The sequence below is a fragment of the Fukomys damarensis genome, unplaced genomic scaffold (genome assembly GCF_012274545.1).
Source record: "Fukomys damarensis isolate Sample0158 unplaced genomic scaffold, DMR_v1.0_HiC HiC_scaffold_39, whole genome shotgun sequence".
In the NCBI taxonomy this organism is placed as follows: domain Eukaryota; kingdom Metazoa; phylum Chordata; class Mammalia; order Rodentia; family Bathyergidae; genus Fukomys; species Fukomys damarensis.
In genome coordinates this window covers 86649556-86676623 of record NW_022900951.1, presented here as the reverse complement: position 1 = coordinate 86676623, position 27068 = coordinate 86649556, and the positions used below count along the sequence as shown (strand labels likewise).

The following is a 27068-nucleotide window of genomic DNA, read 5'->3' as shown; positions in this document are numbered from 1 at the left end:
AAAAAAAAAAAAAAAAAAAAAGAAAGAAAGAAAGAAATATATTTATAAATGAATGATAATGAAAATCTATAATATACTTCATGTTAACACAGTGTTTGGGAGAGAAATTGATAGCTTTAAAAGAGGGAGAATGTAAAGTAAATATGCTTCCCCTTTAAGAAGCTAGAAAAAGAAGAACAGATTACCCTTAGATAAATAAGAGAAATAACAGTATAGTAGACATCAGTGCAATAGAAAACAATAGAGAAAAGCCAGGAAAAACAAACATTTCTTTGTGAAGGTCAATAAAATTAATAAACCTATAGCTAGACTGATAAAAAAGGAAAAAAATATAAGTTGACACAAATTACCCATGCCAGGAAGTAAAGAATAGATATCACTACAGAATCCTACAGTCATTTGAAAGGATAAGGAATATTCTGAGCAACTTTATGCCAATAAATTCTGCAACTTCAATAAAATGGAAAAGTTTCTCACAACACAAAATGTACCAAATTGGCTCAAGAACTAGAAATCTTAATAGCTTTATATCTATTAAAGAAATGGATTTATAATTAGAAACCATTCCACAATTAAAACTGTAGCCTCCAATGAATCAGTGATATATATTAAGGTACAAATAAGCCAAACTTACAGAAATAAAGGATAATAGAATTCTTCCCGACTCATTCTGTGAGGCTGGTGAAATTGGAACCTTGTACTCTGTTGGTATGAGTGTGAAATATACAACATCTATAGAAAATAGTATGGAAATTCCTCAAATTTTAAAAAATAAAATTGCTATATGATCCAGCAATCCTACTTTTAGGTATATAATTCAAATGAATTGAAATCAGAATCTTGGGGAGGTGTCTCCAATCCAGTGTTCATTGTAGCATTATTGACAATAGCCAAAATACAGAAACAGTCCATATCTATCAACAGATGAATGAATAAAAGAATAGATATTATCAAGCCTGGGAAAAGAAGAAAATCCTGGTATTTGCTATAATGTGGAGAATCTGTAGGACATTATGCTAAATGAAATAAACTAGTCACAGAATAACAGATATTGCATGATGCCATTCATATGAGATAACTCTAATAGTTGAACTAATAATACAAGCTGAAAATGCAGTTGTGGTTAAGGGGCTTGTAGGAGTGGGGTTGGAGGAGTTTTTCATTGGGCATAAAGTTGAAGTTATGATAAATAATTTCTAAAGATATGTACAAGAAAGTGGCTATTTGTAACAATATGGTATCATGTACCTCAAAATTTGAGAGTCAGTTATGTTTAGTGCATGTTCTTAACACAAAGCAAACCATAAAAGGACACGAAATATATAACTTAGGAGAAGTATTGAATATATCTATTGCCTTGATTGTGCTGGTAATATCATTTGTTTGCATATATCCAAACCCACCAAATTATACACATTAAGTATGTGCATTTCAGTATATATCAATTATACCAATAAAACTGCTAAACAGCTTTAGCACAAATATTATCATAATGCATTTATTTATAATAACTGCAAGCTGAAGGTAAACCACATATCCATAAACAGTTCAGCAGATAAAAATTTGTGATATATCCATTCATAGGAATACTATTCAACAATAAAAAGGATCATACAAGTGAAAAAAAAACAAAACAAAAGACTACATAATGGTTAGTTCCATTCATATGAGATTATCCATAAAGCAAAAGTATAGTGACAGAAAGCAGATTGGTATCTGCCAGGGTCCAGAACTGTGGGGAGGGAAATGATTGGCAAAATTAAAGAGGTAACTTTGATTGTGGTTGAGGTTGCATGTATGTGTACATTTGTCAAAATCCCTTGAATTCACACTTAAAATAGATGCTTTTTACTGTACCTAAGTTAAATTTTAGTAAAATTCATTTTTAAGAAGAAACACTTTAGAATTAAGGCTGTTATCTCCATTTTTTAAAATGTCAATCTAGTGTAGTGCTCGCCTATTATGAACCAAGGCCCTGGGATTTAATTTGTAGGACCACAAAAAAATAAAATCTTCAACATCTTGGATATTTCATAGGAGAGGTTTTTGATAGGTTAGCTGTTTTCTGAAAGGTAAAAAAAGGAGAGGAAAAACCAAAGGCAATATAAGAAATCCTGATGCAAACTATGGTCTCACTTGACTAATTTGTCCCTAGATCCAACCTTTCTTCTTCCCCCTAAAAGGAGAAATGAATTCCTGCCATAAGGTTGAGTCTTTTTATCTCCTTTCTTCCATGGAAGTAAAGCAATCCAACGCAAAGACCTTAAAATCAAAAGTCACGCTTCCAGATCTAGAAACCATGTAAAAAAATACATCACAGTTGCATTTCAGGTCTTACTAAGCTGTCATGTAACATTGGCTCTCCTTGGAAAAGAAAACATAATAAAAATCTAGAATGAAGAAGCTAAATAATTTTCCAGCTCTTCTTACATTGGAGATTAAATATTTGTTTCTTAACTATTCCATCTTTGCTAATTTTGTGAGTTTTGTAGGGAAGATAAGATGATAGTAAATAGGTCATTAACTGAGAGGATAAGATATAGGTATGAAAAACAAAATAAACTAACAAAACCCTTTGTTATTTTCATTGTTTTGTTTAGAGTGTTAGGAATTCCCTAACAACCCCGCATAGTCAGTCAAATGCAAGTACCAAAGTCCATTAGAAGTCTAATGACAGGAAAAGTAAGACTTACCTATGTCAACTTACCAATATTAATTCTGAAATTTTGCATCCATTTCTATTTTTTTTAGTTTTGCTTACATTTAGAAATCTATTGATTTAAACAGAAAGTCCTTTTTTGCTAATTTTTTCTATTAAAATAATTCTTTTCATAGCAAAGATTGAGTCTCTAGTCTTAAAGCTCTTTGAACAAATGGTTTCACAATAGGAATTCAAATAAAAATTGTTTCATTTTGGAAATCTATAGAAAATTGTCAGTTAAAATTTCTAAATTAGACTCAAATTAATAAAGATTCCTGGTATGTTCCTGTTATTTGAAAAAACACAGCTATTTCTTCCTTAAAATATGACATTTTATTAAATACAATACATACTGCATTATAAATTAGTAAAAGAAAAATGTATAAAAAATAATAGTTTTTCCAGTCTAGATAACTTATCTAATTTGGGGTTCTACAAAACGAAAATAATTAGATAGTTTCACCATATCAAATCTGAGACTGATTTTTTTTTATAAGTTTGCTGAAAATTATTGATTTGCTCTTAAGGCAATAGTTCTTTCAGTAAAAGAATTTGGCAGAATCATGTTAATCACACAGAGTATGCCTGTGATTTGGGTGATTGTATGTCAGTGGTGATTACCCTTGATTTTAAAAAATTGGCCTTCTCAATCATGTTAGGTTTAAGTCTGCTTCATTTTCTCTGGCATTTACCAGTTAACCTAGATTTATAAAAATGGGGATAAAATAGAATGTAATGCTGCTGTAATTGAATTTCTGAGAACACCAGGTCAAAAAGCAAAAAAAAAAAAAAATGTATTGAAAGCGGTAAATCCTGATCCCCACCTTCAGATATTTGTTGTCTTCTATACTAATCTGTGCTGTTTAGGCTGGGTCTCCTTAGTTTCCTGATCTCTGGGATGGATACAGGATATTTACAAAGCTGTTGGAGGAAGTGCAGTACAAAGCTACAGTGGTTATTTAGTAGATTTTCTTCTTCTACAATAAAAGATTGGCACATATGATAAAGTATAAAATACATCTGAACCTTACCTTTTTCACCCTGATCCCTCAAGATTAGTCCCCTCTCTCAGGCTTCTTTCTTATTACTTTGAATTTTAAATTATGTGGAAGACTTAAGCTTTTTTCACTCCTTAATATAATCATTTAATCAAATAATCAGATCCCATACCTAGCTGAGTAGTTGTTAACCAATGGTAAGTGGAAATTTTGATTTGGAGGGCATTTTTAGATAATACATAGAATACCAGGATTTGATGAAGGCTGGCTAGATAACAGGATAAAATAAAGTGAGAAGGATGAGAGGGAGTCTGAAGGGGTGTTGGCAAGCCATGAAAAGTAAAGTAAACTTTGTTGTGGGCTTCTAATGGGAATGATGTAGGAATTGGTAAGTTGGGGCAATATTTCTAGACTGATTGAGCATTTATAATGTGTCTTAATTAGTCTGTCCATAATTCTATTTTCCCTCCCTCTCTCTCTCTCCCTCTCCCTCACCTTCTTACTCTCGCCTTCCTCCTCCCCCTTTCTGTCCTTATGCTTGCTTAGATGTATGGGAACTGTGTAATATTAATAGACTGTACCTGTTCTCTGCTCTTTTAGAAGACAGCTAGACTTAAAAATCACAGTTTTTTTTTTCCTGTAGGAGGAAAAAACCTCATTAAATTAGTAAAAATTGTAGAACATGTCAAGTTCTAACACTAATGGGGTTGGTGGTTGCACTTAGTCTTCTCAGATCTCATTTTTTTCCTCATTGAGTTTATCGGTACATTTTAGGTATACAGTACAGTTACATTCATTATTGGGATCTTGTACCTGTACATGACAGGTCTTGGTTCTCATTTTTTCCCCTTGTCCCTACCCTCCCTTCGCCCCTCCTCCCCTCCCCCTTTACAAACACTTCCTTTCCATTCAGATTTCATTTTTTTGATCACTTGTAAGCTTAGTGGAGAGGAAAAGGATCCTCTCCTAAAAGCTCTTTCAAGCAAACGACTTTGTCATATACATTGTTGTAGAAACTTTACATACTAAAGTTTTATTAAGGTTTTGTTATGGACTAAATATTGTCCTCTTCTCCCCCAATTTGTATGTTCAAGTGCTAACTCTCAAATTGACTATATTTGGAGATAAAACCTGTATAATAATAATTAAAGTTAAATGAACTCATAAAGATAGGACCTTGATCTGTTAAGATCTGTGTCCTTCTAAGAAGAAACATGAGCACTTCCCCTCATCCCCACAGGAAAGACCAGGTGAACAAAAAGTGCCTTTCTATAAGCCAGGAAGGGAACTATGTCATTATCTTGATCATAACATTGAGTTTAGGCTTTGTAACCACTAGAAGTATTAGAAAGTAAGTTTTTACTTTTTAAGTCACCAGGTCTATATGTTATAGCAGACTGAACTGACTAATACAAGGTTTAAGCATAACAGGCACATTTTAATAGATTTAATTTGTAGTTTATATGTTTGGAAATGAAATACTTAGGTTCTTTTTTTTTACAAATAGGAAAAGTTTTAACCTGATGGTACAAATAAGACACCATTGCTTCTGGAGAATTTTTGTATTAAGTTTAGCTGGATATTATGAGTTGTATAGTTCGATTTTTTTTGTACTGGAAATCAAACTTGGGACCTTGCACTTGCAAGGTAGACAGTGGAACCACTGAGCTGAATCCCTGGCCCCGAGGTGGATATTTTAGATAAGTTGCAAAAGAACCCACGTATATTTAAAAAGTAATTGTTATTAATGGAAGAAAAATAAAGCCAAGGTGCAAGGCCTGTCTCTTTGTGTCTACTTTCAAAATAACCTTGTTGAGTAACTCTGTTAAAATAAATTATAATTAATTGGTAGGGACTGATATTATTTTGTTAAAAATGTAACTACCTATAAATCTCATCCTAAGGAACAGCAAATTGCCAGAGTCAGCTTGCAAATGGTTTAAAATTATACTTTTTACTTCCAGTTTTGCCTTAGTATGGCAGGAGAAATAGAATTAAAGGTACCATATTTTAAATTAAATACTCCTTTTTCATTGTCTTCTCTAACTGTACTCTACTCCCAAAAATATATTTCTCATCTGTTTTGGCTTACATTAATAGAATATCAGAAGAGAGGCATGGATTTTCATTATTTTTTTGTACTTTTGCTAATTCCATGCAACTATATTTCCCTCACAGTCACCATTCACCTGACATAATTCTCTGCCAGTTGGTACAGAGGATTCACCTAGATTAGGAGGTTACGTCCTCTTCCTGTCAGTGTACAGACTTGAGAAAATGAAGTTTATTTTCTTCCTAATGTTTCGTATAGTGGTACAAAATGTTCAAAAGGAGAACTCTTTAAAAAGCTCTACCTGGTAACCCTCAGACATTTCCACTAAGATTTCATCTCCTCATTTTATGTGTTTTTGTTTTGCTTTGCTTTGTGTTATTTTTTTGGGAAAAGCCTTACTATGTAGTTTTGGCTGGCCTTGAATTTACTATGTAGTCCAGGCTGGCCTTGAACTCATCGCAATCCTCCTGCCTCAGCCCCTTCTACTTTGTAGTATTTTTTCTGCATATGTAGGTGGCTTTAAATCACATGACAAAAGCATTTTACAGAAATGGTTAATCTTTGTCTTCTATGAATTATTTTCTTTATTTTTTTTGTCTTTGAGCAGCTCTTCTCAACAGACTCACAAACCCTTTTCTACTTTGATCTGTCTCTTATTGTGCTGCTGTCTTAACTTAGGCCCTTTTGGGAACTCATACATGTTTTAATAGCACATTTAAGAATGAAATTGTCTGTTCCTTCCTCCTGTGTGTAGGATGAAGAAAATATTTTGCTGCTATTTTTAGATAATGCATTTTGAATGTTACTGTAGTCATTGCCCAGTACAAAGTAGTTATCATACACAAGATGCAATCTATTGTACTTAGTTATGTTTATTTTGTTTCAGTCTACTTTAAAATGCTTGATTTCCTTGATTCTGTTCCCCATTAAATGTTGCTTTTAGACATTTTTGTTATTTTTAATCCTGTGTATATCTTTTCACAAAAGATTTTGGATAAGTATTTATAGATGAGAAATCAGCAGTGCAGATTCTTAAGGAATAGTTTTATTCTGTATACTAAAAGTCTGATTTCTTCCATCTTTAGGCATTTGTCTTAAACACAGTAGGGTTGCCCTCATCTTTGACATAGACACTGTCCCACAATCTCAACTCCGAAAGTGGAAGTTGCCTGGGGCAGGTAAGGAACAAGTACAGTATAGAGTATATATGTATATATTTTACCTCTTATGAAGGCTCTTAAGAACCATGTACTCAATAGTACCTAAAATTCAAAGAATGCTAAATCTACACAAGGCTTTGGAAGCTTATCAAGACTATTAGATTACTTCCTGGTCCATAAATATGTTATGCACTTTTGCATCTCCATGCTCTTCCTTATTTGGAAATGCCTGTGCTCGGCAGCCTGTCTTGCAAAAATGCAGGTTTATCCTCTAGCACCCCAAGCTCTGAATTAATCATTCTCTCATCAGTAATAGCATAGCATTTCATTAAATGGTATGTGATTTCCCCCACCATGTGTTTGAACGCCCCCCAACATATCCATACTACAGTGCTCAGTTTGTATATTTTCTGTAGATCATTTATATTTAGAATATTTACTTGAGCAGATCAAGTTATGTTATTAAGAATTATATATATACTGGTATACATATTTTAGTGGCATAAGTAAGACACTTGAAGGCAAACTATTTGAAATGACTTTCATTTCTAGTGTTTTTGATAGGAAATAAATTCACTCACATTTTTGGGCTTCTCACCTAGGTCACTGAGGAAGGGAATATATGACATAGCTCTGTGTTGAGAAGCTATCATAGTATTTTAAATGGTGAAAGATTTATACGATCTGAAGAGAAACCGGAGTATCTATCATGGTATTTTAAGGAAACATTTTATATAAGTACTATACATGTTATATGTATTGTATTTTTGTATTTTTGATTCACTTTATTCTGAAGATGCCAAAGCTCCCAAAGTATCTGCTTACATAGAGATACTGTATAGTCATTGTGGTGGGAGAGGATTGATATCTTAGTGTCCATAAAATATGGTTGCTGATAACGACTCTACCAAGTCAGAGAGTGAAAAATGAAGAAGAGAAATTCACCTTTAAAGAGAATTTATACATTTTAGGATACTAGTTGTATGAGTAATGAAAGAATTGGTTAGGAAGCAATCCCACCTAATTTTTGTTTTCTAGTCAACTTCTGGATAAGCAATTAGAGAAATTTTTCTATGGAGTATCTTGTCTCAAGTTGTAAGATATTTATTTATTGCATATATGAAATAGCAGAAAACCTGGCCTTTACCTTTTGCTTTTTAATATAGCAGCTTGTCTTAGTTACTTTTCTTGTTGCTGAGACAAAATACCTGACACCCAAGTTTGAAGGAGGAAAGATTTATTAGATTATCTCATAGTTTGTAGAGGTTTCATTTCATAGTTGGCTGGATCCAAGGCAGGGTAGCACGGTAGAGGGGCATCATAGGGGAGAAACAGTTCATGGTGGGGAGAGGGCAGCAAAGTAGTGAAGCAGCAAGCTACAGTGACCCATAGCAGCCCTTTTCCCTATGTATTGTCCAGGCATGTAGCACTCATACCCATGGAGGGCCTTCCCATTGTCTACGCCCATAAATATGCCAAACCAATCAGTGGACTAATTTAGTAATCACACACCTTTGATCCCAGAATCACACACTCTAGATCCAGCCACGTCTGAAAAGTCCTGCCTGTGACTATATGAGACTTTATGGGGACATCAAGACACAAAACATAACATAGTTTTACTGTAGTTTATCCAGTGCCTGAATACCATTTCCCCCCTCATTTCTATCAATACATAGTGGTTATACAGATCAATGAGTTTCATTTGGGCAGGTATGTATGTGCACATAACATACTTCAATCACCCCCCATCATCCTCCCCATGCTAAATTTGATCTTATACTTCAGTTATCCTTTTTCGTGCTACTGAATATTTGGCTCTTGGAAGAAGATAACTTTTAGTATTGCTTCCTGGTTTGTATACATGTTTTATTTGCAAACCTTTTTGCCATTGTGGCTGTCAGAACTTTGCATAATTTAGATCTTTGAGGTGGATGATTGAATGAAATATCTTTTCATGTATTTGCTAATGACTGAATATTTCAAAGAAAGTATTTCAAAGAAAGAATGCTCTCAAACTCACTAGTATAATATAAGAAATATAACATATGGTATTTCTGTCTAAAATTAAAATATGTAGAAAGCAGAAATGTATCATAGTATATCAGTATTACTGGGAATATTCCTACTAATGCAGGCTGAACTGTGGTTTATTTATCTTTTCACAAAATGTCCTAAAACGTATAAATTAATTTGTTTCATAAAAACTGATATGTAAAGTTGCTTTTAATTGCAACAGTTCTTTATTGGACTTAACCATTAATTATTGGATGTCATTGGTTTGCTACAGAGTCCATGTATGTACTATTTTAAACTTCGTTTAAACCGCAATATTCTTAGCCAGGAATGATGCCATACACCTGCAATTCTAGCACTCAACAGGCTGAAGAAGGACCACCTCAAATTTGAGGCCAGCCTAGGCTATATAGTGAGTTCAAGCCTACCTGTATTACATAGAGAGTCCCTGTTTTTTTAAAAATAAAAATAGAAAATATAAAAAAGCCGGAATATTCTTGATGTCATCTTATTACAATTGATACTTTACTCTTTGATGCTTAAGAGGTCATACTTACAAGCAATGCTTTTACATAAAAATTAAGGTATGGGCTGGGGATTAAGCTCAGTGCTTCTGGTGCCTGCCTTGAAAGCGCAAGGGCCCAAGTTCGATCTCTGGTACAAACAAAAAAAAAAAAAAAACAATAAGCACTAAAGGTGTAGGGAAAGTGGGAAGGGTAGGGGAAAGGGAATAAGGGTAAAGAAAAAAAAAAAAAAAAAAAAAAAAAAAAAAAAAGTAAATAGTCTGGTTTCAGAATATTAACATTCTGGTTTCAGAATATTAGTTTGTTAATGTTTACTGTTTTATTTCACCTCTGTGAATCCTACTAATATTTCTATGCCAAACTGAAGATTACCAAACTTGATGAAAGTTTAATTTATCCTGGTAGTTTAATTTATGGTGTCTTGGATATGGTTTATAGTGCGTATTCCCTTTTTTGTGCCAGTTAGTTGTAAACAAGTTTGCCTTATGTAATGCCTTTCCTAGAGGACAGTGATTGCCTTTTGGGCCTCTATGTATTTTTCATTTCACCTTTCACATTGTATACCTAGCCCCTGTATTTTGATTGATTGATTGATTAGTACCAAGGATTGAGTTTAGGACCTGGTGCTTGCCATGCAGGCAGGCATAGCACCACTGAGCTAAATCCCTGGCCCATGTATTTTTAGGAAGTATTTATTGAGGTTGTCTAACCTTCCACAGTTTTCTAAATTAGATTTATTAATCATTCAGTAACTTGTAGTTTATGTAAGGAATTCAGTAGTAGTCCATGATGGTTAAGGTGCTGTAGGCGACTTTGCCCAGATTTGAGTACCTACTTCATTGTGAATGAATTGTGGAACTACTTAATTTGTAAATAAGAATGTTGGCATCAACCTCCTAAATTTATTAATGAATTTTAACATGAATAATTTGTTAAAACATTTATTGTGGTGCCCTACACATAGGACATACTCAGTATGCATACAAGTTTTGCTAAATGCAATACTATAGAGCTAGGTCTTGAGCCCCTTGAGGGCTTGTGTTTTAGTCTTTATGTTTCAGGCACCTAGTCTAGTGTATGGTAAATACTCAATAAATATACTTGGTTGAGTTGAATTGATTGATTTACCCTATTTTTATCTTCCATTACAGCCCACTGTTTGTAACATGGAAGATTGGTCGAGACAAAAGATTGCGTGGATGCATAGGTACTTTTTCTGCCATGAATTTGCATTCAGGACTCAGGGAGTACACACTTACCAGGTGAAGACCAATTTTTGTTGCCTCTGCTTCTGTATTAAAAAAAATTGCAAAACTTGAGCCTGATATTTTAACTCCTTTTCCTTTACTGAATTGTCACCATTCTTCCCTCCTTTCATGTCAGTTTCCTCCTCTTTGACTAATTACCTTACCTCTCATAAAGTGTTATGAATGAGTTACTATAATATGAAACACTGTGATTACATGTATTTTGCAATAGATGATTCAAAGTATTTTTTTTCTAATGGCCAGGTTGTTCTGTATTATTTTAAAAATCAATGACCAAATGTCCAGGGGTTACCAAAATATGGCATTTGTTTAATAGCCATCATTATTTCCTCCCTTTCAGATCTTTTTAAAAGTAGTTTATATCTCTTTCATCTTACACATTTTGTTACACCTTTAAGAATATACTTTTGAAACTGAAGGGAGAAGCTAAGAAGAAAGTGATGTCACAGGCTGGCAGCATAATCATTCACATTCACACTTTACTCTGAATTAATTGTAGTGCTTATTTTGTTTCATCTAATATAAACACAAAGTAATGAATACCTCATTACAGTTGTTAAGACATTTTAAAATTCTGTATTCAAGCTGTCAAGCCATCAGAATTTTGTTCAAGTTCAGCTTTCTAGCAAATTGTGTTCCAAAATTATTTCAAACAAGAAAATTCCTTAAATAATAAGCTATTAGTAAAGGAATTTCATGTTTTATTCACATTTTAGTGTGATTATCTGACACAGTTTCTGTAGTTGTAATATGTATAGTGTACACCCAAAAAGAAATTGATCTTCCCTAACTATTGGTACTTGGGGAAAGTCGCTTAATTTTTATAGATACAATAGTTATTACAGTATTGTGTTCTATATACTTAATAGGGGTATTAGGAGAATGTTAGATGAATGAAATAATCACCACTTTGCTGCAGGATGAATGTAAAACATTAATTATTTTACTGTAGAATTGCATAAATGTAGGCTTATGGCATCTGTTAATAAAATACTGTAACTGAATTTAGTAATTTCATATTTGAAAGTGTGTTGTAGCTTGTAGTTTCAAGATTTTCTCATCTTGTAGTGAAACCCAGAAAAAAAAGCAGTGGCTTAGACTGGGTAATATTCATTTTTAACTTTTCTAAGGTATTAGAAACTGAGTGTTTGGAATTGAAAAAATAACATACACGTTGTAAGCAGTCAAAATACATATCCTGTAAATAACTACAACTTTTTGAAGAGAGTACAAATGCTAGCCTAGATATATTAATTTTTTTGACATGGAATACAATGGGCTTATTTTGAGACTTTAGCAAATTCTGCCAGTGGCTGCCTTTTTGGAACAGATAAATATGAAATTACTCATGTAAGAAATAATCATAGAAAATTTATTGTATATTTTCCAGAAAAAAATATTCTGATTGACTCTAGTTATTTGCTATTGCCTGAAATAAGAATTTCCATGACTTGGTAACTTTTTAAAATACTGATAAAAATATGTAAACAGCTCTGCTCATTGCAGGACTTCTCAGAACCTTTTATGTTAATAATGTTATAAATCTCTAGTACTGTAGATATAGAATGCAATGTTTTCCTGATATCAGCTTATTTGACTACAGTTTCCTTTTTTTTCTCTCCACAGTCTTCTGTCATTAGTGTTCCTAGGAATGCATTTTTGGAAACACAAGTCTGATAGGATTTTTGAATTTTACTTTATATTTATGTAGTAAAACTACATATACATATATGATACTGTAGAAACTCTTTGTGCTTCCTAGGGAAATGGTGGCAGAAATCTTATTATAAAATAACATTTACTTTAGAAAATTTTAGTAGTAGTAGTAACTGGTAGAGGTTTAGTTTTGTTTAAAACAATAAATTCTTTTGCCTACATTGATAAGAAGTGATGAAACTATCTGACTTTTCTGGACTTGTGGATTCATCCCCAAGGGTAACTACCACAAGAATTACAGTATGTTTTTTTTCTAACAATAATGAGATCTGAGTGAATTTTTTCAAACAATCATACTTGGAAATTTGCCTACATTTGTATTTGTATTTACCCTCACTATCTGTGGTTCTTCCTGCTTTTCAACTTTTTTCCTCATGTTTCTATACAACTTCCTCAAATTGTATATAGACATGAAAGAGGAATGTATGTGTGTATGAATGTGTGTATGTATACTCATACACATACCTAGTTCTACTGTTCAGTTTTTGGTTTAATATCCTTTTAAAAAGTATATTAAAAGTCAAGTTATTTGGAAGAGATGAACAAAAGAAAATGAATGTTACAAAATACAATTTGTCTTTCCTTCCTAGATTTATTTTAGAGCTACAAACTATGGATTCGTTTTAAGACATTTATATATAAAGTATTTTGATTCAACATTGCTTATTTCTACATGTTATATGTTGTTATGGCTGTTTTTAAAAGCTACTGTTAGAATTTATTTTATGTCAAACATCCATTAGTTTTATATGCATAGTTCTCAATATCATTTACACACACATTTTTAATATAAAGAACTGAGATTAAATAAAGTATGTAATTTACCTGCTTATATCTCTAGTAAGTGTTGGAATCAGGATTCAATCTCAGACCCTGTGACTGCAAAGTCCATGTTAACTGCTATGCATACACACCACTGTCATAGTCAATTTGTATGTTCTCCCTAATTGAAATGTTGCATTACTTTAGATTGCAGTATGTTTTGTAGCCTCATCATGAAAATAGTAAATTTGAAAATGGATTATTATGAATTGTATAAAGCATGGTCCAATGATTCTTCAAAAATTCTACTTAGTTAAGATTGAAATGTCAAAGCATTATTTAAAATTCAAAACATTCTATAATGGCAGTATAATTCAGCATAGCATGGACTAGTCACAGTAAACATTTGGATTAAAATTGTATAACAGGATAATGCTTATTATAAAAATATACTACTATGTGATATGAAATTGTATTTTTTGCAGTGTAGCCTAGACTTCAAGGAGAATATGGGCTTTATGAACATAACAATTGGTGATTCTTAGAGTCTGATTTTCCCTTCATAGATCCCATAACACAAAAAATGAATACATTGAATCAAATGAACTTAGGGATCTGAGCATTTAAAAGATAAAGAAAAGCAAAACATAAAACAGTGAAATTAAAGACTCTGTAGGTTTAAGTGTCTTTTAGGAAAATTAGGATATTAAGTCATTCCTTTTCTTCATTTGTGATTAGATAGATTGATGTTTAGTTTTCAGAATGTTACTCTTCTATTTTAGACATTAAATGTATAGTTCTGTGACCTTAAGTACATTCACACTGCTATATAACCATTACCATCATCCATCTCCAGAACCTTTTCATCTTCTTCAACTGAATCTCTATACCTCTTAAATAAGGTATGCCCTATTCATCTCTCCTAGCCCCTGGCAACCACCATTCTACTTTCTGTCTCTCTGAATTGGACTACTCCAAGACCTTATTTGTCATTATATAACTGACTTATTTCACTTAGCATAATGTCTTCAAGGTTCATCCTTATGGTAGCATGTGTCTGTTTCCTTCTTTTTAAAAGGCTATGTGTGTGTGTGTGTGTGTGTGTGTGTATGTGTGTGTGTCTACCTACAAATATCTGAGTACTTTTTCATCTTTTAAAAGCTATTCATTTACAGAAGACAATCTAATTTGTTTGTGATCCCTCAATCGCTAAAACCTTTCTTACCAGGTACTTTTATGATGAAATGTCTATGCTGGATTCAGTTTTGATGTGTAAATATACTACTTTAAAGTGAAAATACTTAATGTTAATTTAGTTAGATTTTGTACCCTCCTAACTGAAATTTTATTTTAGATTGAAATAAGACCTTATTAATAAATAGGCTGAGAATTTCTTTCTAATTGTAAAAATAACGTAGTTTTTATGTAAACGGCATAAAAATTTGGTGAGAATGACAATATAGAACTACTCAGTAGATTACTTTTCTCCTGTCTTTGAGGGCTTTAGGTAAAAATAGGAAAGATTATATAGCAAATACGATGCCAGGCAGAGAGCTTAAGAGTCCTTGAAAAAAGTTTGCCTATAGAAATTGGAGACAAAATACACAATTTACTGTACATTGTCAGTGCAAGTCTTCCAAGTAAAACTGTTCTGTGTCTCAGTTGAAGAAGACTACTTCCTATTATTTACCAATTATTTGCCAATAATTTCTAATATTTACTTGGATTTCACTGTTATGTGTTAGAAAGCACAAAAATTTATTTTTTCTCTTTTAGTACTTAGAAAACATACTTTTATACAGAAGAGAATTATGATTAATGGAGATGAATACAAACATCTCAATCCAGGAAAATTCCTTAAATTTTTGACTAATTGTCCTGCAAATTGCAGATTTATTTCTTTAGGTAAATTCACATTGATAGCAATTATTCTACAGTATATAAGTGATTAATAGATGTGTTGTTATTTAGTAAGTCTAGGAATGTGGTCTGTACTCAGACTTCTTGGCACTGAGATAATTGTGCAGGTGCTGGCAGTATCTGAGCTTGATTCTGACCTATACCAGTTTTGTTGCCCTGTTTAATTCTAAGAAATTAGAAGTGGAGGTTTAGCCCTTTCCAGGTAATAGGGTAACCACATAAACGGTGGTGCGTGTGTGTGTGTGTGTGTGTGTGTGTGTGTAAAATAGAAATAGAGAAGGAGAGATAGAGTGGGAAAGAGGAAGAGAAATTGCTCATTACAGATGTACACTTTCTATTAGGTTATTTGAGGTAACAAACTTATTTTATTACTTTCCAATGTCCTAGCTCTACTGGGCACTTCCAGATGAATAGATGCATTGTAAACTGAATATGCTTTTATACTATGGGGGTATAATCTGGCATTTTTCTTGAGCTCTATGAGTTTAAAACTATTGTAAGCAGCATAATTATATTTCTCCCTTCAGGGTAGACTATTATGTGCTGATTCTTATTCTTGGTTTTTTTAGGTAACTACATTTGGCTCATTTTGAATAATTAGATCAATCAAATCTTCCTTTCTCTCATGTGATATTAGTTCTATGATAGCATCATCCAGATTGATTTTTCTTATGAAAAGAAAAGCTGTACATGAGTCATTTGTGACTGTATCTTATTGGCATAGAAGCTTATTTCAAGATGGTAAAGTCACACTATATTTGGAAAGTGTTTGCAGTAGGACTCCTGGTTATAGTGTGCTTTTTTGGGAAATAAATTAGATATAGCAAAAAACACAAGGCAAAATTAATTAGCTAAAATTATAGTTAACATTTGTGGCCCTTTTACAAAAAGGACGATGTCCTGAGTCCTAAAACATACCTAATTTGATAATTTCAGTTTACTGACTACAAAATGAAAACTTATAGGTACATATATGTCAGATTTTATAAGCATTTAATTTAAGGTACACATTAGAACCTAGATTGTCTGCTCTTACTTAACATTATCCATAAGAAAAGCTTGGTGAAGATATTTGTCTGCAGAAGTCTGATATCTTTATTTTAGTTGCTAAGTTAATGCACTACTTTCTTATCCATGTGCAATTATGACCAAAAATTGGCTAGCACAATGTGGAAAGAGAAACTAAAAAACAGGTACCATTCCCAATAGTAGAATAATAGCTCTTGAATTATAGAAAATTGTCTAGACTCATATAGCACTTACTGCCACAGAAATTAAGTGTAATGTGTATATCAGAGTCTAATTCCTTATCACATCTTTCAGAACTTCAAATTCTCTCCATCTGGAATGCCCCTGCTACTGTAAGAGCCACAGGCACAGTGCCTTTGGGCAGAAAAGGCCATCTGTAAAAAAGTGTGAGAGATGCTAAAAATGGGATTTAAAGGTATCAGGACACTTGGTTCTTGAATTTGATAGGGAGAGGGTGAACTACAAGAAATTGACCCTCTTAGTATCTGTCTATAAACTACATCTACACTTGGAGGAGGCTACTATCCACCCCCATCATGTTTAAACTTCCTCCTGCAAATCTGATTTACATTTGGCTTTAGGACTTTATAATATATGTAGTAGGAGAGGTAAGAAGTTATGTAAATGTAGTCTTAGGTATAATACAATTTTTGCCTAAAAGGCAAAGGAGGTGGTACTGGATGAACACATGTACTCTAAATCTGTAATAAAAGCTGAAATGTATTTATGAAATTATTTCATTTTGTCCTTTCCTAGTTTATTGTATGTAAAAGCAAAACACTATATACCACTTTTTGGTTTGTTTCTATCCTAGATAGGGAAAAAAATGGTCAACATTACAAGGGCATGTTTAAATCATTATCAGCAAAGTAAGCATATGCAAGATGTTGGATATTTTGAGAGATTAGTGATATTTTATAGTGGAAAATGAAATTGGTGCATGGAGAAAAAGTCCTCAGAAATAGAAGACTCTTAGAAGTGTGTGCATGCGCGCTTGCGCACACACGCACGCGCACACACACACACACACACACACACACACACACACACACAGTCTTCCAAACCTTGCTTAGAACTATGTTGGATTATAGCCCTAATTCTTGAAGAAAGAAGATTAATAATTTAGATTCCACTTTCTTCTTGCCCCACTGAAGTGAAGTAATATTTTGTTTCAGTACAAAAACTTGTATCAACTTTCTTTTCTGATAATCATTGCCTGAGTTAGTCTTCATTTCTTTAGATGAAAGACCAAAATGGAAAAGCTAAATTAGAATACAAATATTATATGAAGCTATTCTATTAGATTTAACCTAAAATTATATTCTAGGCATTTTAAAAGATACTTATTTTTGTCTGAACCTCTACATGGTAAGTACTGGTTCTTATAAATGTCTGATGTGTTTGAATAATCAAGGCTTGAATAAATAAGAAAACAGATTTTTGTGTTAGTGTTCTGGAAGAATAAGATGGTTATATTGATATAAAATCAAGGCCATAGGCCGGGAATTTAGCTCAGTGGTTCAGTGGCCTGCCTTGCAAGCACAAGGACCCAAATTCGATCCCCAGTACCACCAAAAAAAAAAAATCAAGGCCATGATTGCTGTCTAGAATATCACACAAATGTTACACTTTTACTACTTCTGATGGACAGTGTTGCTAGTAATTTGGGTACTTTAAAATGAGTGTTGTTTTTTGTGCAGCAATTTAATATTAAATTTTTAGTTAGGATTTTATGAGCATAGGGAAATACTTTTTAAAAGTTTTCCTTAGAAGACTAAAGAAGTAAAGCCTTTCTCTATACGCTGCCTTTCTCTCAAACTTTAAAGTGCCTCCCATGTGTATATCCAAACTAGCAGTTCTTGGAAAAAAAATTTCCTTTTTGTTGCTGATAACAGCTTGCTGTTATTCAAAAGCTAAATGCTTGGTAGCCCTTTATCATGCATCATAAATGTTTTTTTTCTTATAACAATTTCCATATTTTGTTAGTTTCTCTCATTTTTTAAATAAAGAGCAAAAACTTGTTGCACTCTCTCATATGTGTATATGTTTTATATATGTACATCAAAAAGACATGGAGAAATGAATGGCAATTTGAAAAATTTTGGTTGGAATGAGGTTTTTATGGGTGTTAGGAATTTTTTATTTTTGTTTTTTTTGAGACAGGGTCTCACCATGTAGTTGAGACTGACCTGGAACTCACTATGTATCCCAGGCTGGTTTCAAACTCGCAGTGATCCTCCTGCCTCAGCCTCCAGAGTTCTGGGAGTACAGGTGTGCACCACCATGCCCGGCCACTGGGAATTTTTATAGGTGGAAATCAGTTTAATATTGTATTGAAAATAGAACCCCATTGTTAATATCAAATCAGCAGGACTTTTCATTATGTTTAAAATGTAAAAGTGAGAACATATGTTTGGATTCATAAAATACATTAGAATTTATCTTATGTTCAGAAAACTAATTTTTATTAATTTTACAACGTTAGCTCAAAAATTATCCTGTGAATATGCATCTTAAAACTATTGGTTCATCATTCAAGTTAGATTAGCATGTTATTGTCCCCATTTTTAACCCCCATTTTAAAAAATTGTTCATTGAAGTGCTTATGTTTGTCCTGCCTAGTACTAACAGTGAAAATTCAAAAGGCCATAAAATAAATTCCTTAGAAGCTTTAATTATAAGAGATTACATAGTATTCAGCTTTTTGTTGGTATATCCAACTTCCTTCAGGATTACATTATATCTTCCAAAAAGCTGATTCAAAAGGTTCCAACTGTAGCCATTTCACTGGGAATGACAGGAAAGAGAACCTTTTCTAAGTACTTCAACTTGCTTTTTAATCTAAGCTATTCTTCTGAGATAACTTTTTATTATTTAGTTCTGGAGAAATAAGTAATCTAAGCAAGCATTCAGTAAAATGAAATGAGTAGAGCAGTAAACAATTCTGCACTACTTGATAGGCTCATGGGTTCAATTCCCATTTGGACCAGTTCTCTTTGTTTTGTTCCGTACCACAGACTGTACTATAGACCTGGATAGGCCAGTACAGTAGGCATCTGACAAAGTGTGTGTGATTCAGTACCAAAACCAAGCTGTAGCATCATCTCAGTTTTGAAGCTTGCTATATTTGGAGTATCTCAAATCAAGCTTTCTCATAATATAATATAGTTAATAATAATTAAAATAATCTTTGCTTTGAATCTACAAAAATGAGAATATTTAAAATGTTAATTTATTTTAAAAAACCCTCTGAAGAGAATCAACATGGTACTGGATAAAAAGCTGTTTGTAGTGGCAGTAGAACCAAGAAAACAAGATTTCTGATTGGAAACCTGGCCTGAAAGCAACTTGAAGGAATTGTTTATTGTTTCCTCTTCCTGAATTCCTTGTTCTAATAAAGAGTTGTGACTAGAAATGGGAGTCAGCTCAGATAAAACCAGATTTCAACTAAAGCATAAATATTGCAGTGATAAAAGGATGACTTAAATTTACAGGTTTACAAATGAATTTTATAAAAAATGATTGCTCTTTTAAAAATTTCGTTCTTTAAAAGGCTGCATTTAAAAATCCTCATCTACTGTTTATTGACGTATTCCTGTGCCTCATATATCAGCTTACCAGTGTGCCTGTTACCATAAGAGAATGTACCTTTACAGGCTTTTGCATCTTCTGCTTTACAGGTTTTATTATAATTCTCAGAGCAGCACACTAACCCTGTTAGCATGGGTGCAACACCAAGCTCTCTTTACTTGGTACTAATCTTATATTTGAGACAAAAACCTTGCTGTGTCTACACCTTCTTGCTAGAGTAAAAGCAAAAGTCATTACAAAATGCATATGTAACTCAGAATAAGTTAATGTTCTACAATGCCACCATGTTCTGTTTGCCCCTGCCTCTCTCCTAATGTCCTACTTCTCCCTTCCCACCTTCCTTCACTCATTTGGACTTAGCCATGCTAGCTTCTTTGTTTTCCTTTGAACACATCTAGTGTGATTCTTTGCTCAGGGCCTTTGCAATACTATTTTCTGTGCTTGGAACAATATTCTCTCAGATATCCATCACACCCAGATGTCTATCATCTTGGCCCCTTTGTTCCCTTCAGATTTCTACTCAAATGTCTTACAGTGATGCAGCCATTTTTATAGTTATTGTAATACTTACTTTTAAATTTTACATAAGCTTTTTTGATATTTATTTTTTTAAGTTCAGAGGCAGTGTGAGATTGTAGAAAGAGCGTGGGTTTTAGAATCACCCAAACCTGTTATCTATTCCTGGTTCCCCTAATTCTTAGCTTTGTGACCTTAAGAAAGCTAATGAATTTCTGCTGAGTGTTGGTTTCCCCATCTCTAAAAAAGGCATAATGCCAGTGTGATAGGTTTGTTGTGAGGATTAAGAGACACATGTATATAAAGTATTGACATGTACTAGTTATATTTCTACTTCAGAAAGGAATTAAGAAATGAGAGTAGCCAAGAAATAAAAATTTAAAATAGAATTTTAATAAATTCAATTGTTCTTTTTTTCTTAGACACATACAGGTTAATGAGAGATTTTCAATATAAAAAGAAACAAGCATTATCAGAAAGTAAGTCAGTGATTGCAATGCATCATCACCTTGCTTGCGTTAATTTAATCCTTTTAAAACTCCATACATATTTAAAACTGACCATTGAGCATAATAGTATCAGTTAGTATTTCTAGTTGGTTCTACCCTCCTAAGTATCTCTTGAATCCATTGCTTCCTTTCCAGGCTCACTGCCACTGTCTAAGCCTGGGTTCTCATTCTCGTTTACTGGTTTACATACCTCTTCTTAAAACCATTTTGCAGAAGTCTCCAGAGCTTTCTTTGTTGACTTGTGTTATTTTCCAGTTTAAAGGAGCTATTATTACTCCCCATAACCATAGAGGAAGGCCCATTCTTCTTAAGAAGCATGGTATATGAGGACCTAACTTCATAATCCAGCTATGCAGAATTATTCATCACTTCCTAAATATATTCTTTCATGGCTCTCTTGCTTTGAAGATTTTTCCTCTCCGCACCCATGCTTCACCCCCTTTCCACCCACTTCCTACTCATCCTTCAAGACTCAGCTTGTTACTTCCATTATGAAATTTCCTTGACACGCCCCAGCAAAATCGGTCAGTCTCTGTTCCCATAACACTTTGTCCAGGCCTCTGTTATAACATTTCACCCGCTGGATTATAATTATTAACTTTATGTTTTTGTCTCTTCCTTTTGAAATTGCTCTCAGCAATAGATTACCAAGCTACATCAAAGAAAATAAAAACCAGACTCATTGCTTTTTTGTAACAGCTTTACTTGAATCAATGGCCATTTCGATTCTCTTCCCTTTCTGTCTTCTTGTGTTAGCTTTTGTCACCTTTGCTTTACTGCCAGTGTACTTGAGCCAGTAAGAGTTGTTGATGCTGATGATAGAGAGGTAGTTTAAGGCCAGGGGACAGGCATCCTCTTACAGAACGTTTTTGGAGACAGATTAACATAAGATTGATCTCTTGTCATTAAATGGGTTACCAGTGATTGAAGAAGCAACGTGAATTGATGCTCACCATGGAACCACAGATATAGAAGAGATCCTTAGAAGTCATCTCTTCAAACACCTATTAAATACTTCAGTCTGTTTTAAGATCTTCCAAGAAATAAGTATCTGGCCACTATATGAATGAATATCTCTGTTGACTTGGTACTCACTACCAATTAAGTAGCTCATTTTCAAATACTTTTAAACTCACTGCTACACAGTGTTATCTGAAATGCTAGAATTCAAAGATTGCCTATAGTTAGCCCTTTATTCTTTATAGAAAGCTGTATTAACCAGAGTGGTTAAATTTGTTCTTTGAGTAATGGTTGAGTCTTTAGAAGTTTAGGAGTGGTAAGATACACAGGTTGAAAATTGACTTCCATCCACTCACACATAACAATTTTAACTGATCCTCTGTTATTGAAACCTTTGAAGCTCCTGGCATCACAACTTCTCTCACTGGCTAGACTTCTGGAGTTGTCTGGGCCATGTTGCTTAGAGAGTCTAAGATAGATCCAGTACTAGATCTTTTAGTTGCTCCCAACACTTTATGATATGGAATTGGAACTAGAGTTAGAACACAGATCGCCTTACACTGCCTTGGGCTGTCAGTACATTTTCCGTAGTAGAAAGAATCCATAAAATACACAAATTTATTTATTTTTAGTTATATGTCAAGAAGCATATGGTTTTAAGAAACCCTGTAATTAAATAATCACTGCATAATGTAAAGACTCTAAAGTTACTGCCTTTAGGGCCGGGTATCTAGCTCAGTGGTTCTGCCACCTGCCTCGCAAGTGCAAGGTCCCTAGTTCGATCCCCAGTACCAAAAAAACCAAACACTAAAGTTACTGCCTTCTGTCAAGTTTTTGGCATATTTCCATAAAATGAACAAAACCTTTAGAGTTTTTCAAAATAAAAAAATGTGAGAGTAAAATAATGTATTTCAGAAACTCAAAGAAAAAAAACCTTAAGATATTGTTTCACCATACTATATAGTTATATATCCTAATAATAATAATAACTTATTTTGTGTGTGTGTACTGGAATTGTCTTTAGTATTTTACATAAGTCACTTCATTTAATATTTTCAATTTCCATATGAAGTTGAAAATGTTTCACTTTCATTACAGTTGGGGAAAACTAAGGCTTAGAGAGGAAAATAACTTGCTAAGTGACAACTAATACATCTTAGCATCTGAATTTGAACCTGATTCTATCTTAAACTCCAAAACCTGTGTTCCTAATCATAGTGCTGTACTATTTTCCAGTAACATTGGTCCCTGTTCCTTGGTGAAAATTTTGTGTAGACATTTGCTTTATTAACTCAGCAGATAGCCCTTAGTCTCTGCTCACAGAAAATAAAATCTTTGAGTAAACTTCACATCATTTGGGGACTCAGTTTTTAAATTTGGTTTTCTAAACATTTTCTTACATCCCCTATCCTATATTTCCAGTTTCATTCAACTTCTCTTATTTTTTTTCTCCTATAATCTGGAGGCACTGTTTCTGCCAATGTGCCTTTTTTCTTCATACCTATCTTTCCAGTTAAGTTTGGTATTCTGAGCTCCCATAGTCCCACTAGAATTTATCATCTCTTTCATACAAATAGCAGAAGCTTTGATTTCTTTGTGTACAACATTCATACTTAACACCAGCAAATTTACATGGAATATCAGTTTAGATCTCTGATTCTAGGCAGACATAAAACTCTGAAATCCATTATGAACATTGAAGGTCTCAAGAAGGATTGACTCGGGCCAGGGACTTAGCTCAGTGGCTCCATGCCTGCATTGCAGGTGCAAGGTCCTGAGTTTGATCTCCGGTGTCCGTCCCCCCCCCACAATAAACAAGATGATTGACCATAAAGGACTGTGGATAAAAGACCTAGCTCTGGTCTTCTCTACACCTAGCCAAAAGGGAGGCATTACTTTGTGGATAAGAAGTTAGTCCATTCCTTAGAAATTAGAATTGAAACATTCCACATTTCTAGGTAATTTAGACCAAATATATTGCCTTAATTTTATTTTACAATTTGAAGCTCCTTAGGACAACTATCTATAAAATAAGAAAGAGCTATATGAACAGAAGACAAATATATCTATGACATTTTTCTCATAGAAATAAAAAAATACAAGGAATTGCATATATGTGTTCAGAAGCTGTGCCTATTTTACCATTAGATTTACTTAGATTTCTTACAGTGGTATAGGGTAATAAAGAAAATTACCCAAACTCTATTTTATAGTTGAGGTTTGAGAATTTGAGTAGTAAAATGCAAGGAGGATTTTAAAAATGTATACAAGTTTATGGCTGCATAGTCTTTTAAAATTTTGAGGCAAAAATAATGAAAACTTTAGAAGCGTATGCATTATTAAATATCTTGTCCATTTTCCCCTCTTATTCTTTAAAAAAATTTTCTTTGCCTGAAATGAATAATATGTCATTTGGAAGTCAGTGGTCAAGATAGATATTTTAAAATTTGATGGCAAAACACTTTTTAAATTTTTTACATATATGTTGCTTGTTAATTATAATAATTAACAGCACTGTTAACTGGGATGTTGTCTGTGTCATTTGACCTTGTCCCTTTGTTTCTTAATAGGATTTCAAAAACTTCCACTTTTTTTTTTTAACTTTTATTAGTACATGTTTGGATTGATTACATTTACTATGGCAGATTGGTACATGTACTTAACACATTTCGATCATTTTTTTTAAGACAAGGTGTTGCTATCTAGTCCATCCTGGCCTTGAACTCACTGTGTACCCCAGGCTGGTCTTGAACTCACGGCACTCTTCATGCCCCAGCCTCCCAAGTTCTGGGATTACAGGAGAGGATTCCCTTATTTTCCCCCTCCCTCCACCCCTTTTTTATTTTACCAGGATTAGATTCATGTACTTATAAGACCTTATGAAGTTAATTATCACATATACAGATTGAAAACCAGACTAATATGCCAAAGATCATATAAAACATGTGAGGCAATTGTACTAAGTCAAGGTACACTTTTAGATACATTTTTCTTACTGTATTATAATATTTGAAGAAAGGAATTTTGCAAATTTATTAAGTTATCTCTTAACATATGCAAGTCCATATGCTAGATCATGGCAACATGGCAAATAAATGATATACTGGAAGAGAAACCAGGAAATAGCTGGAGATCCTAGCCCAGAAATTGATCAGATTTTTTGTTTTGGCGTTTGTAGGCTGAAGTCATAGGCCAAAGAGGTGAAAGAAAAGAGTGATGGGGTGTGGTAGAGCAGAAATTGTGCCAAATATTTGAGTGTCACAATTGATTGTTGCTGTTCTGTTTTTTGTTTAAGGTTTGTCTCCGTTTAAGACTAACACAACCGGCCGGACATGGTGGCCCACACCTGTAATCCCAGCATTCGGGAGGCTGAGACAGGAGGATCGCTGTGAGTTCGAGACCAGCCTGGGCTACATAGTGAGTTCCAGGTCAGTCTCAACTATATAGTGAGACCCTGTCTAGAAAAAAACCAAAAGAAAAAAAAAAGACTAAGACAACCTCTCAGAAAGAAAATTAAAAATTTCAAAGCATGTGAATTAGTAAATGCTCATGGCTGTACACTTTGACACTACAGATTTCATTTTTGTGTCTTAGAGGGCTCACTTAGCGATTTTCCCAAGCTCCCCAGATTTACTGCTTTTCCCCTTTGTATTATTATTGCGTATTGTTGGTGCCTCTGTGATAGCCCTTGCTTTGTTTTGTCTAGTTAGTTTCTTCCATTACTATCTCTCTGCTTAAATTGGTAGTTCCTTGAGGAACTAGGCTAAATTTTTCATATCTTCGCATCCCCTAAGTAGCTGAAGGGGTTTAAATGTAGATCAAAATAAGTGTTTGAATGAGTCAGTTCCCTTAGTATACTGAAGTATTTATTTACAAGGTGGGCAATGCAATATAATTAAAATGCTGAGAACCACAGCCTATATAAGGTAAATAAGAAATAAAGAATAAAGCATCTCTGAAAATGTAAATTGTAGGAAAATTAATTTACAAAAGTTATTCACTTTCATTTTTAGTGATGTACTTCTAAGGTAAGAAATATCTATATTTAGTTTTCTATTTAATTTCAAATCAATGAAGTTTTTACTTATTACTTTATAATTGCATTAGTCATTTAATAAGGGACAGGAGCACTACACTGTTATGGGAGCTTTAGGTAAACAAAATATTTAGATATTCTAGGTGCAACTATGAGTTGCACTATTACAGAAGTGAAACAATTGAAATGTAAGTTTAAAATATGCTCCGATGGAAAAACCTGTATATAATAATTCTACAAATAAGATGACTGAGAAATAGAAACAGCCTGAAGAAAATAGTGGAAGATACCACGAGGCTGCTTACTAGACTTGTTTGATGGAGGACATTTTATTCACAGAAACTCTACTGCCCATTTATTTTTTTAAAGTCCCCATAAGAGAGAGATGGTCATTTCTGTGAAGTTTTGTGTGTAGTTCCTAGTCCTGCAGAGGTTGGGTGAGTGGGTGATGACTTTTCAGAAGTGCTCTTATTGTGATGGTTGAACACTGGGACAGCCAAGGTTTCAAGTAAGTAATTCCAGGTCATGGGTTCACATCATGCCATTATTAATATCTAGTTAATTATGTTTGATTCTGCTAATGGACTGAATCACTTAGAGAAGCTATGTTGACGCAGAAATAAAACTTGAACTCAACAACAGCAACAACAAAAAACAGTGTCTCACATATTTTTTTCCAATAAAGAAGTGTTGGGCTAGGAACTGGGACATTTTTATCTTTATTCTCACCAAGTTCCAAAAAGTTTTTTGAGATGAAGCCCCTAAAGGCTGTCTGCAGTCATTAATATGGGAATATTCATTCCCAAATAGATCCTACCCTGTTTGAGCTTGACTCCTTCTCATTCCACATGCAGTAAATACCACGCAATAAGTTTCTGTGTAATGAATACACAGTTTGGAGGTTAGATCAAATGCTTAATATAATAAAGTTCACTTGCAGTGAGAAAGAAAGTCCTTTTGATATGCATTTGATAGGAATGTATTAATTTCAACAAAATATCTGGTAAAAGAAGGTTGTGAATGCAGAGCATTTGAGGGGGTTATAGGAGAAGGGATTTACTGTGCTTAACAGTTGCCGTTGTCAGGCTATTTTCAAGTTGTAATTTTGTCAGACTTGAAAATTAAATGGGATCAAATCCAGGATCAAATCTACTCAGCTCTTCTTGTGGGAGATCCGAATCCAGCTTCAGCAAGGAGCAGTGACTGATTCAGAACTAATGTACTCTTCTCAGTATCTTCTAGTTTTCATTAATATGCATAATATTGCCCTCTTTATATTCTGGTTTTTTTTTTTTTTTATTTTTTTTTT

General features: G+C 33.5%; 1 protein-coding gene across 1 annotated transcript in view; it reads left to right on the top strand.

The window, feature by feature from the left end:
- The window catches only part of Ammecr1 (AMMECR nuclear protein 1), a 125516-nt gene that overhangs the window by 58997 nt on the left and 39451 nt on the right, over positions 1 to 27068 (top strand). The window contains exon 2 of the mRNA XM_010603070.2: positions 10604 to 10714. Coding sequence (XP_010601372.1) covers positions 10604 to 10714 — 111 coding nt within the window. The remainder of the gene's footprint in view (positions 1 to 10603; positions 10715 to 27068) is intronic.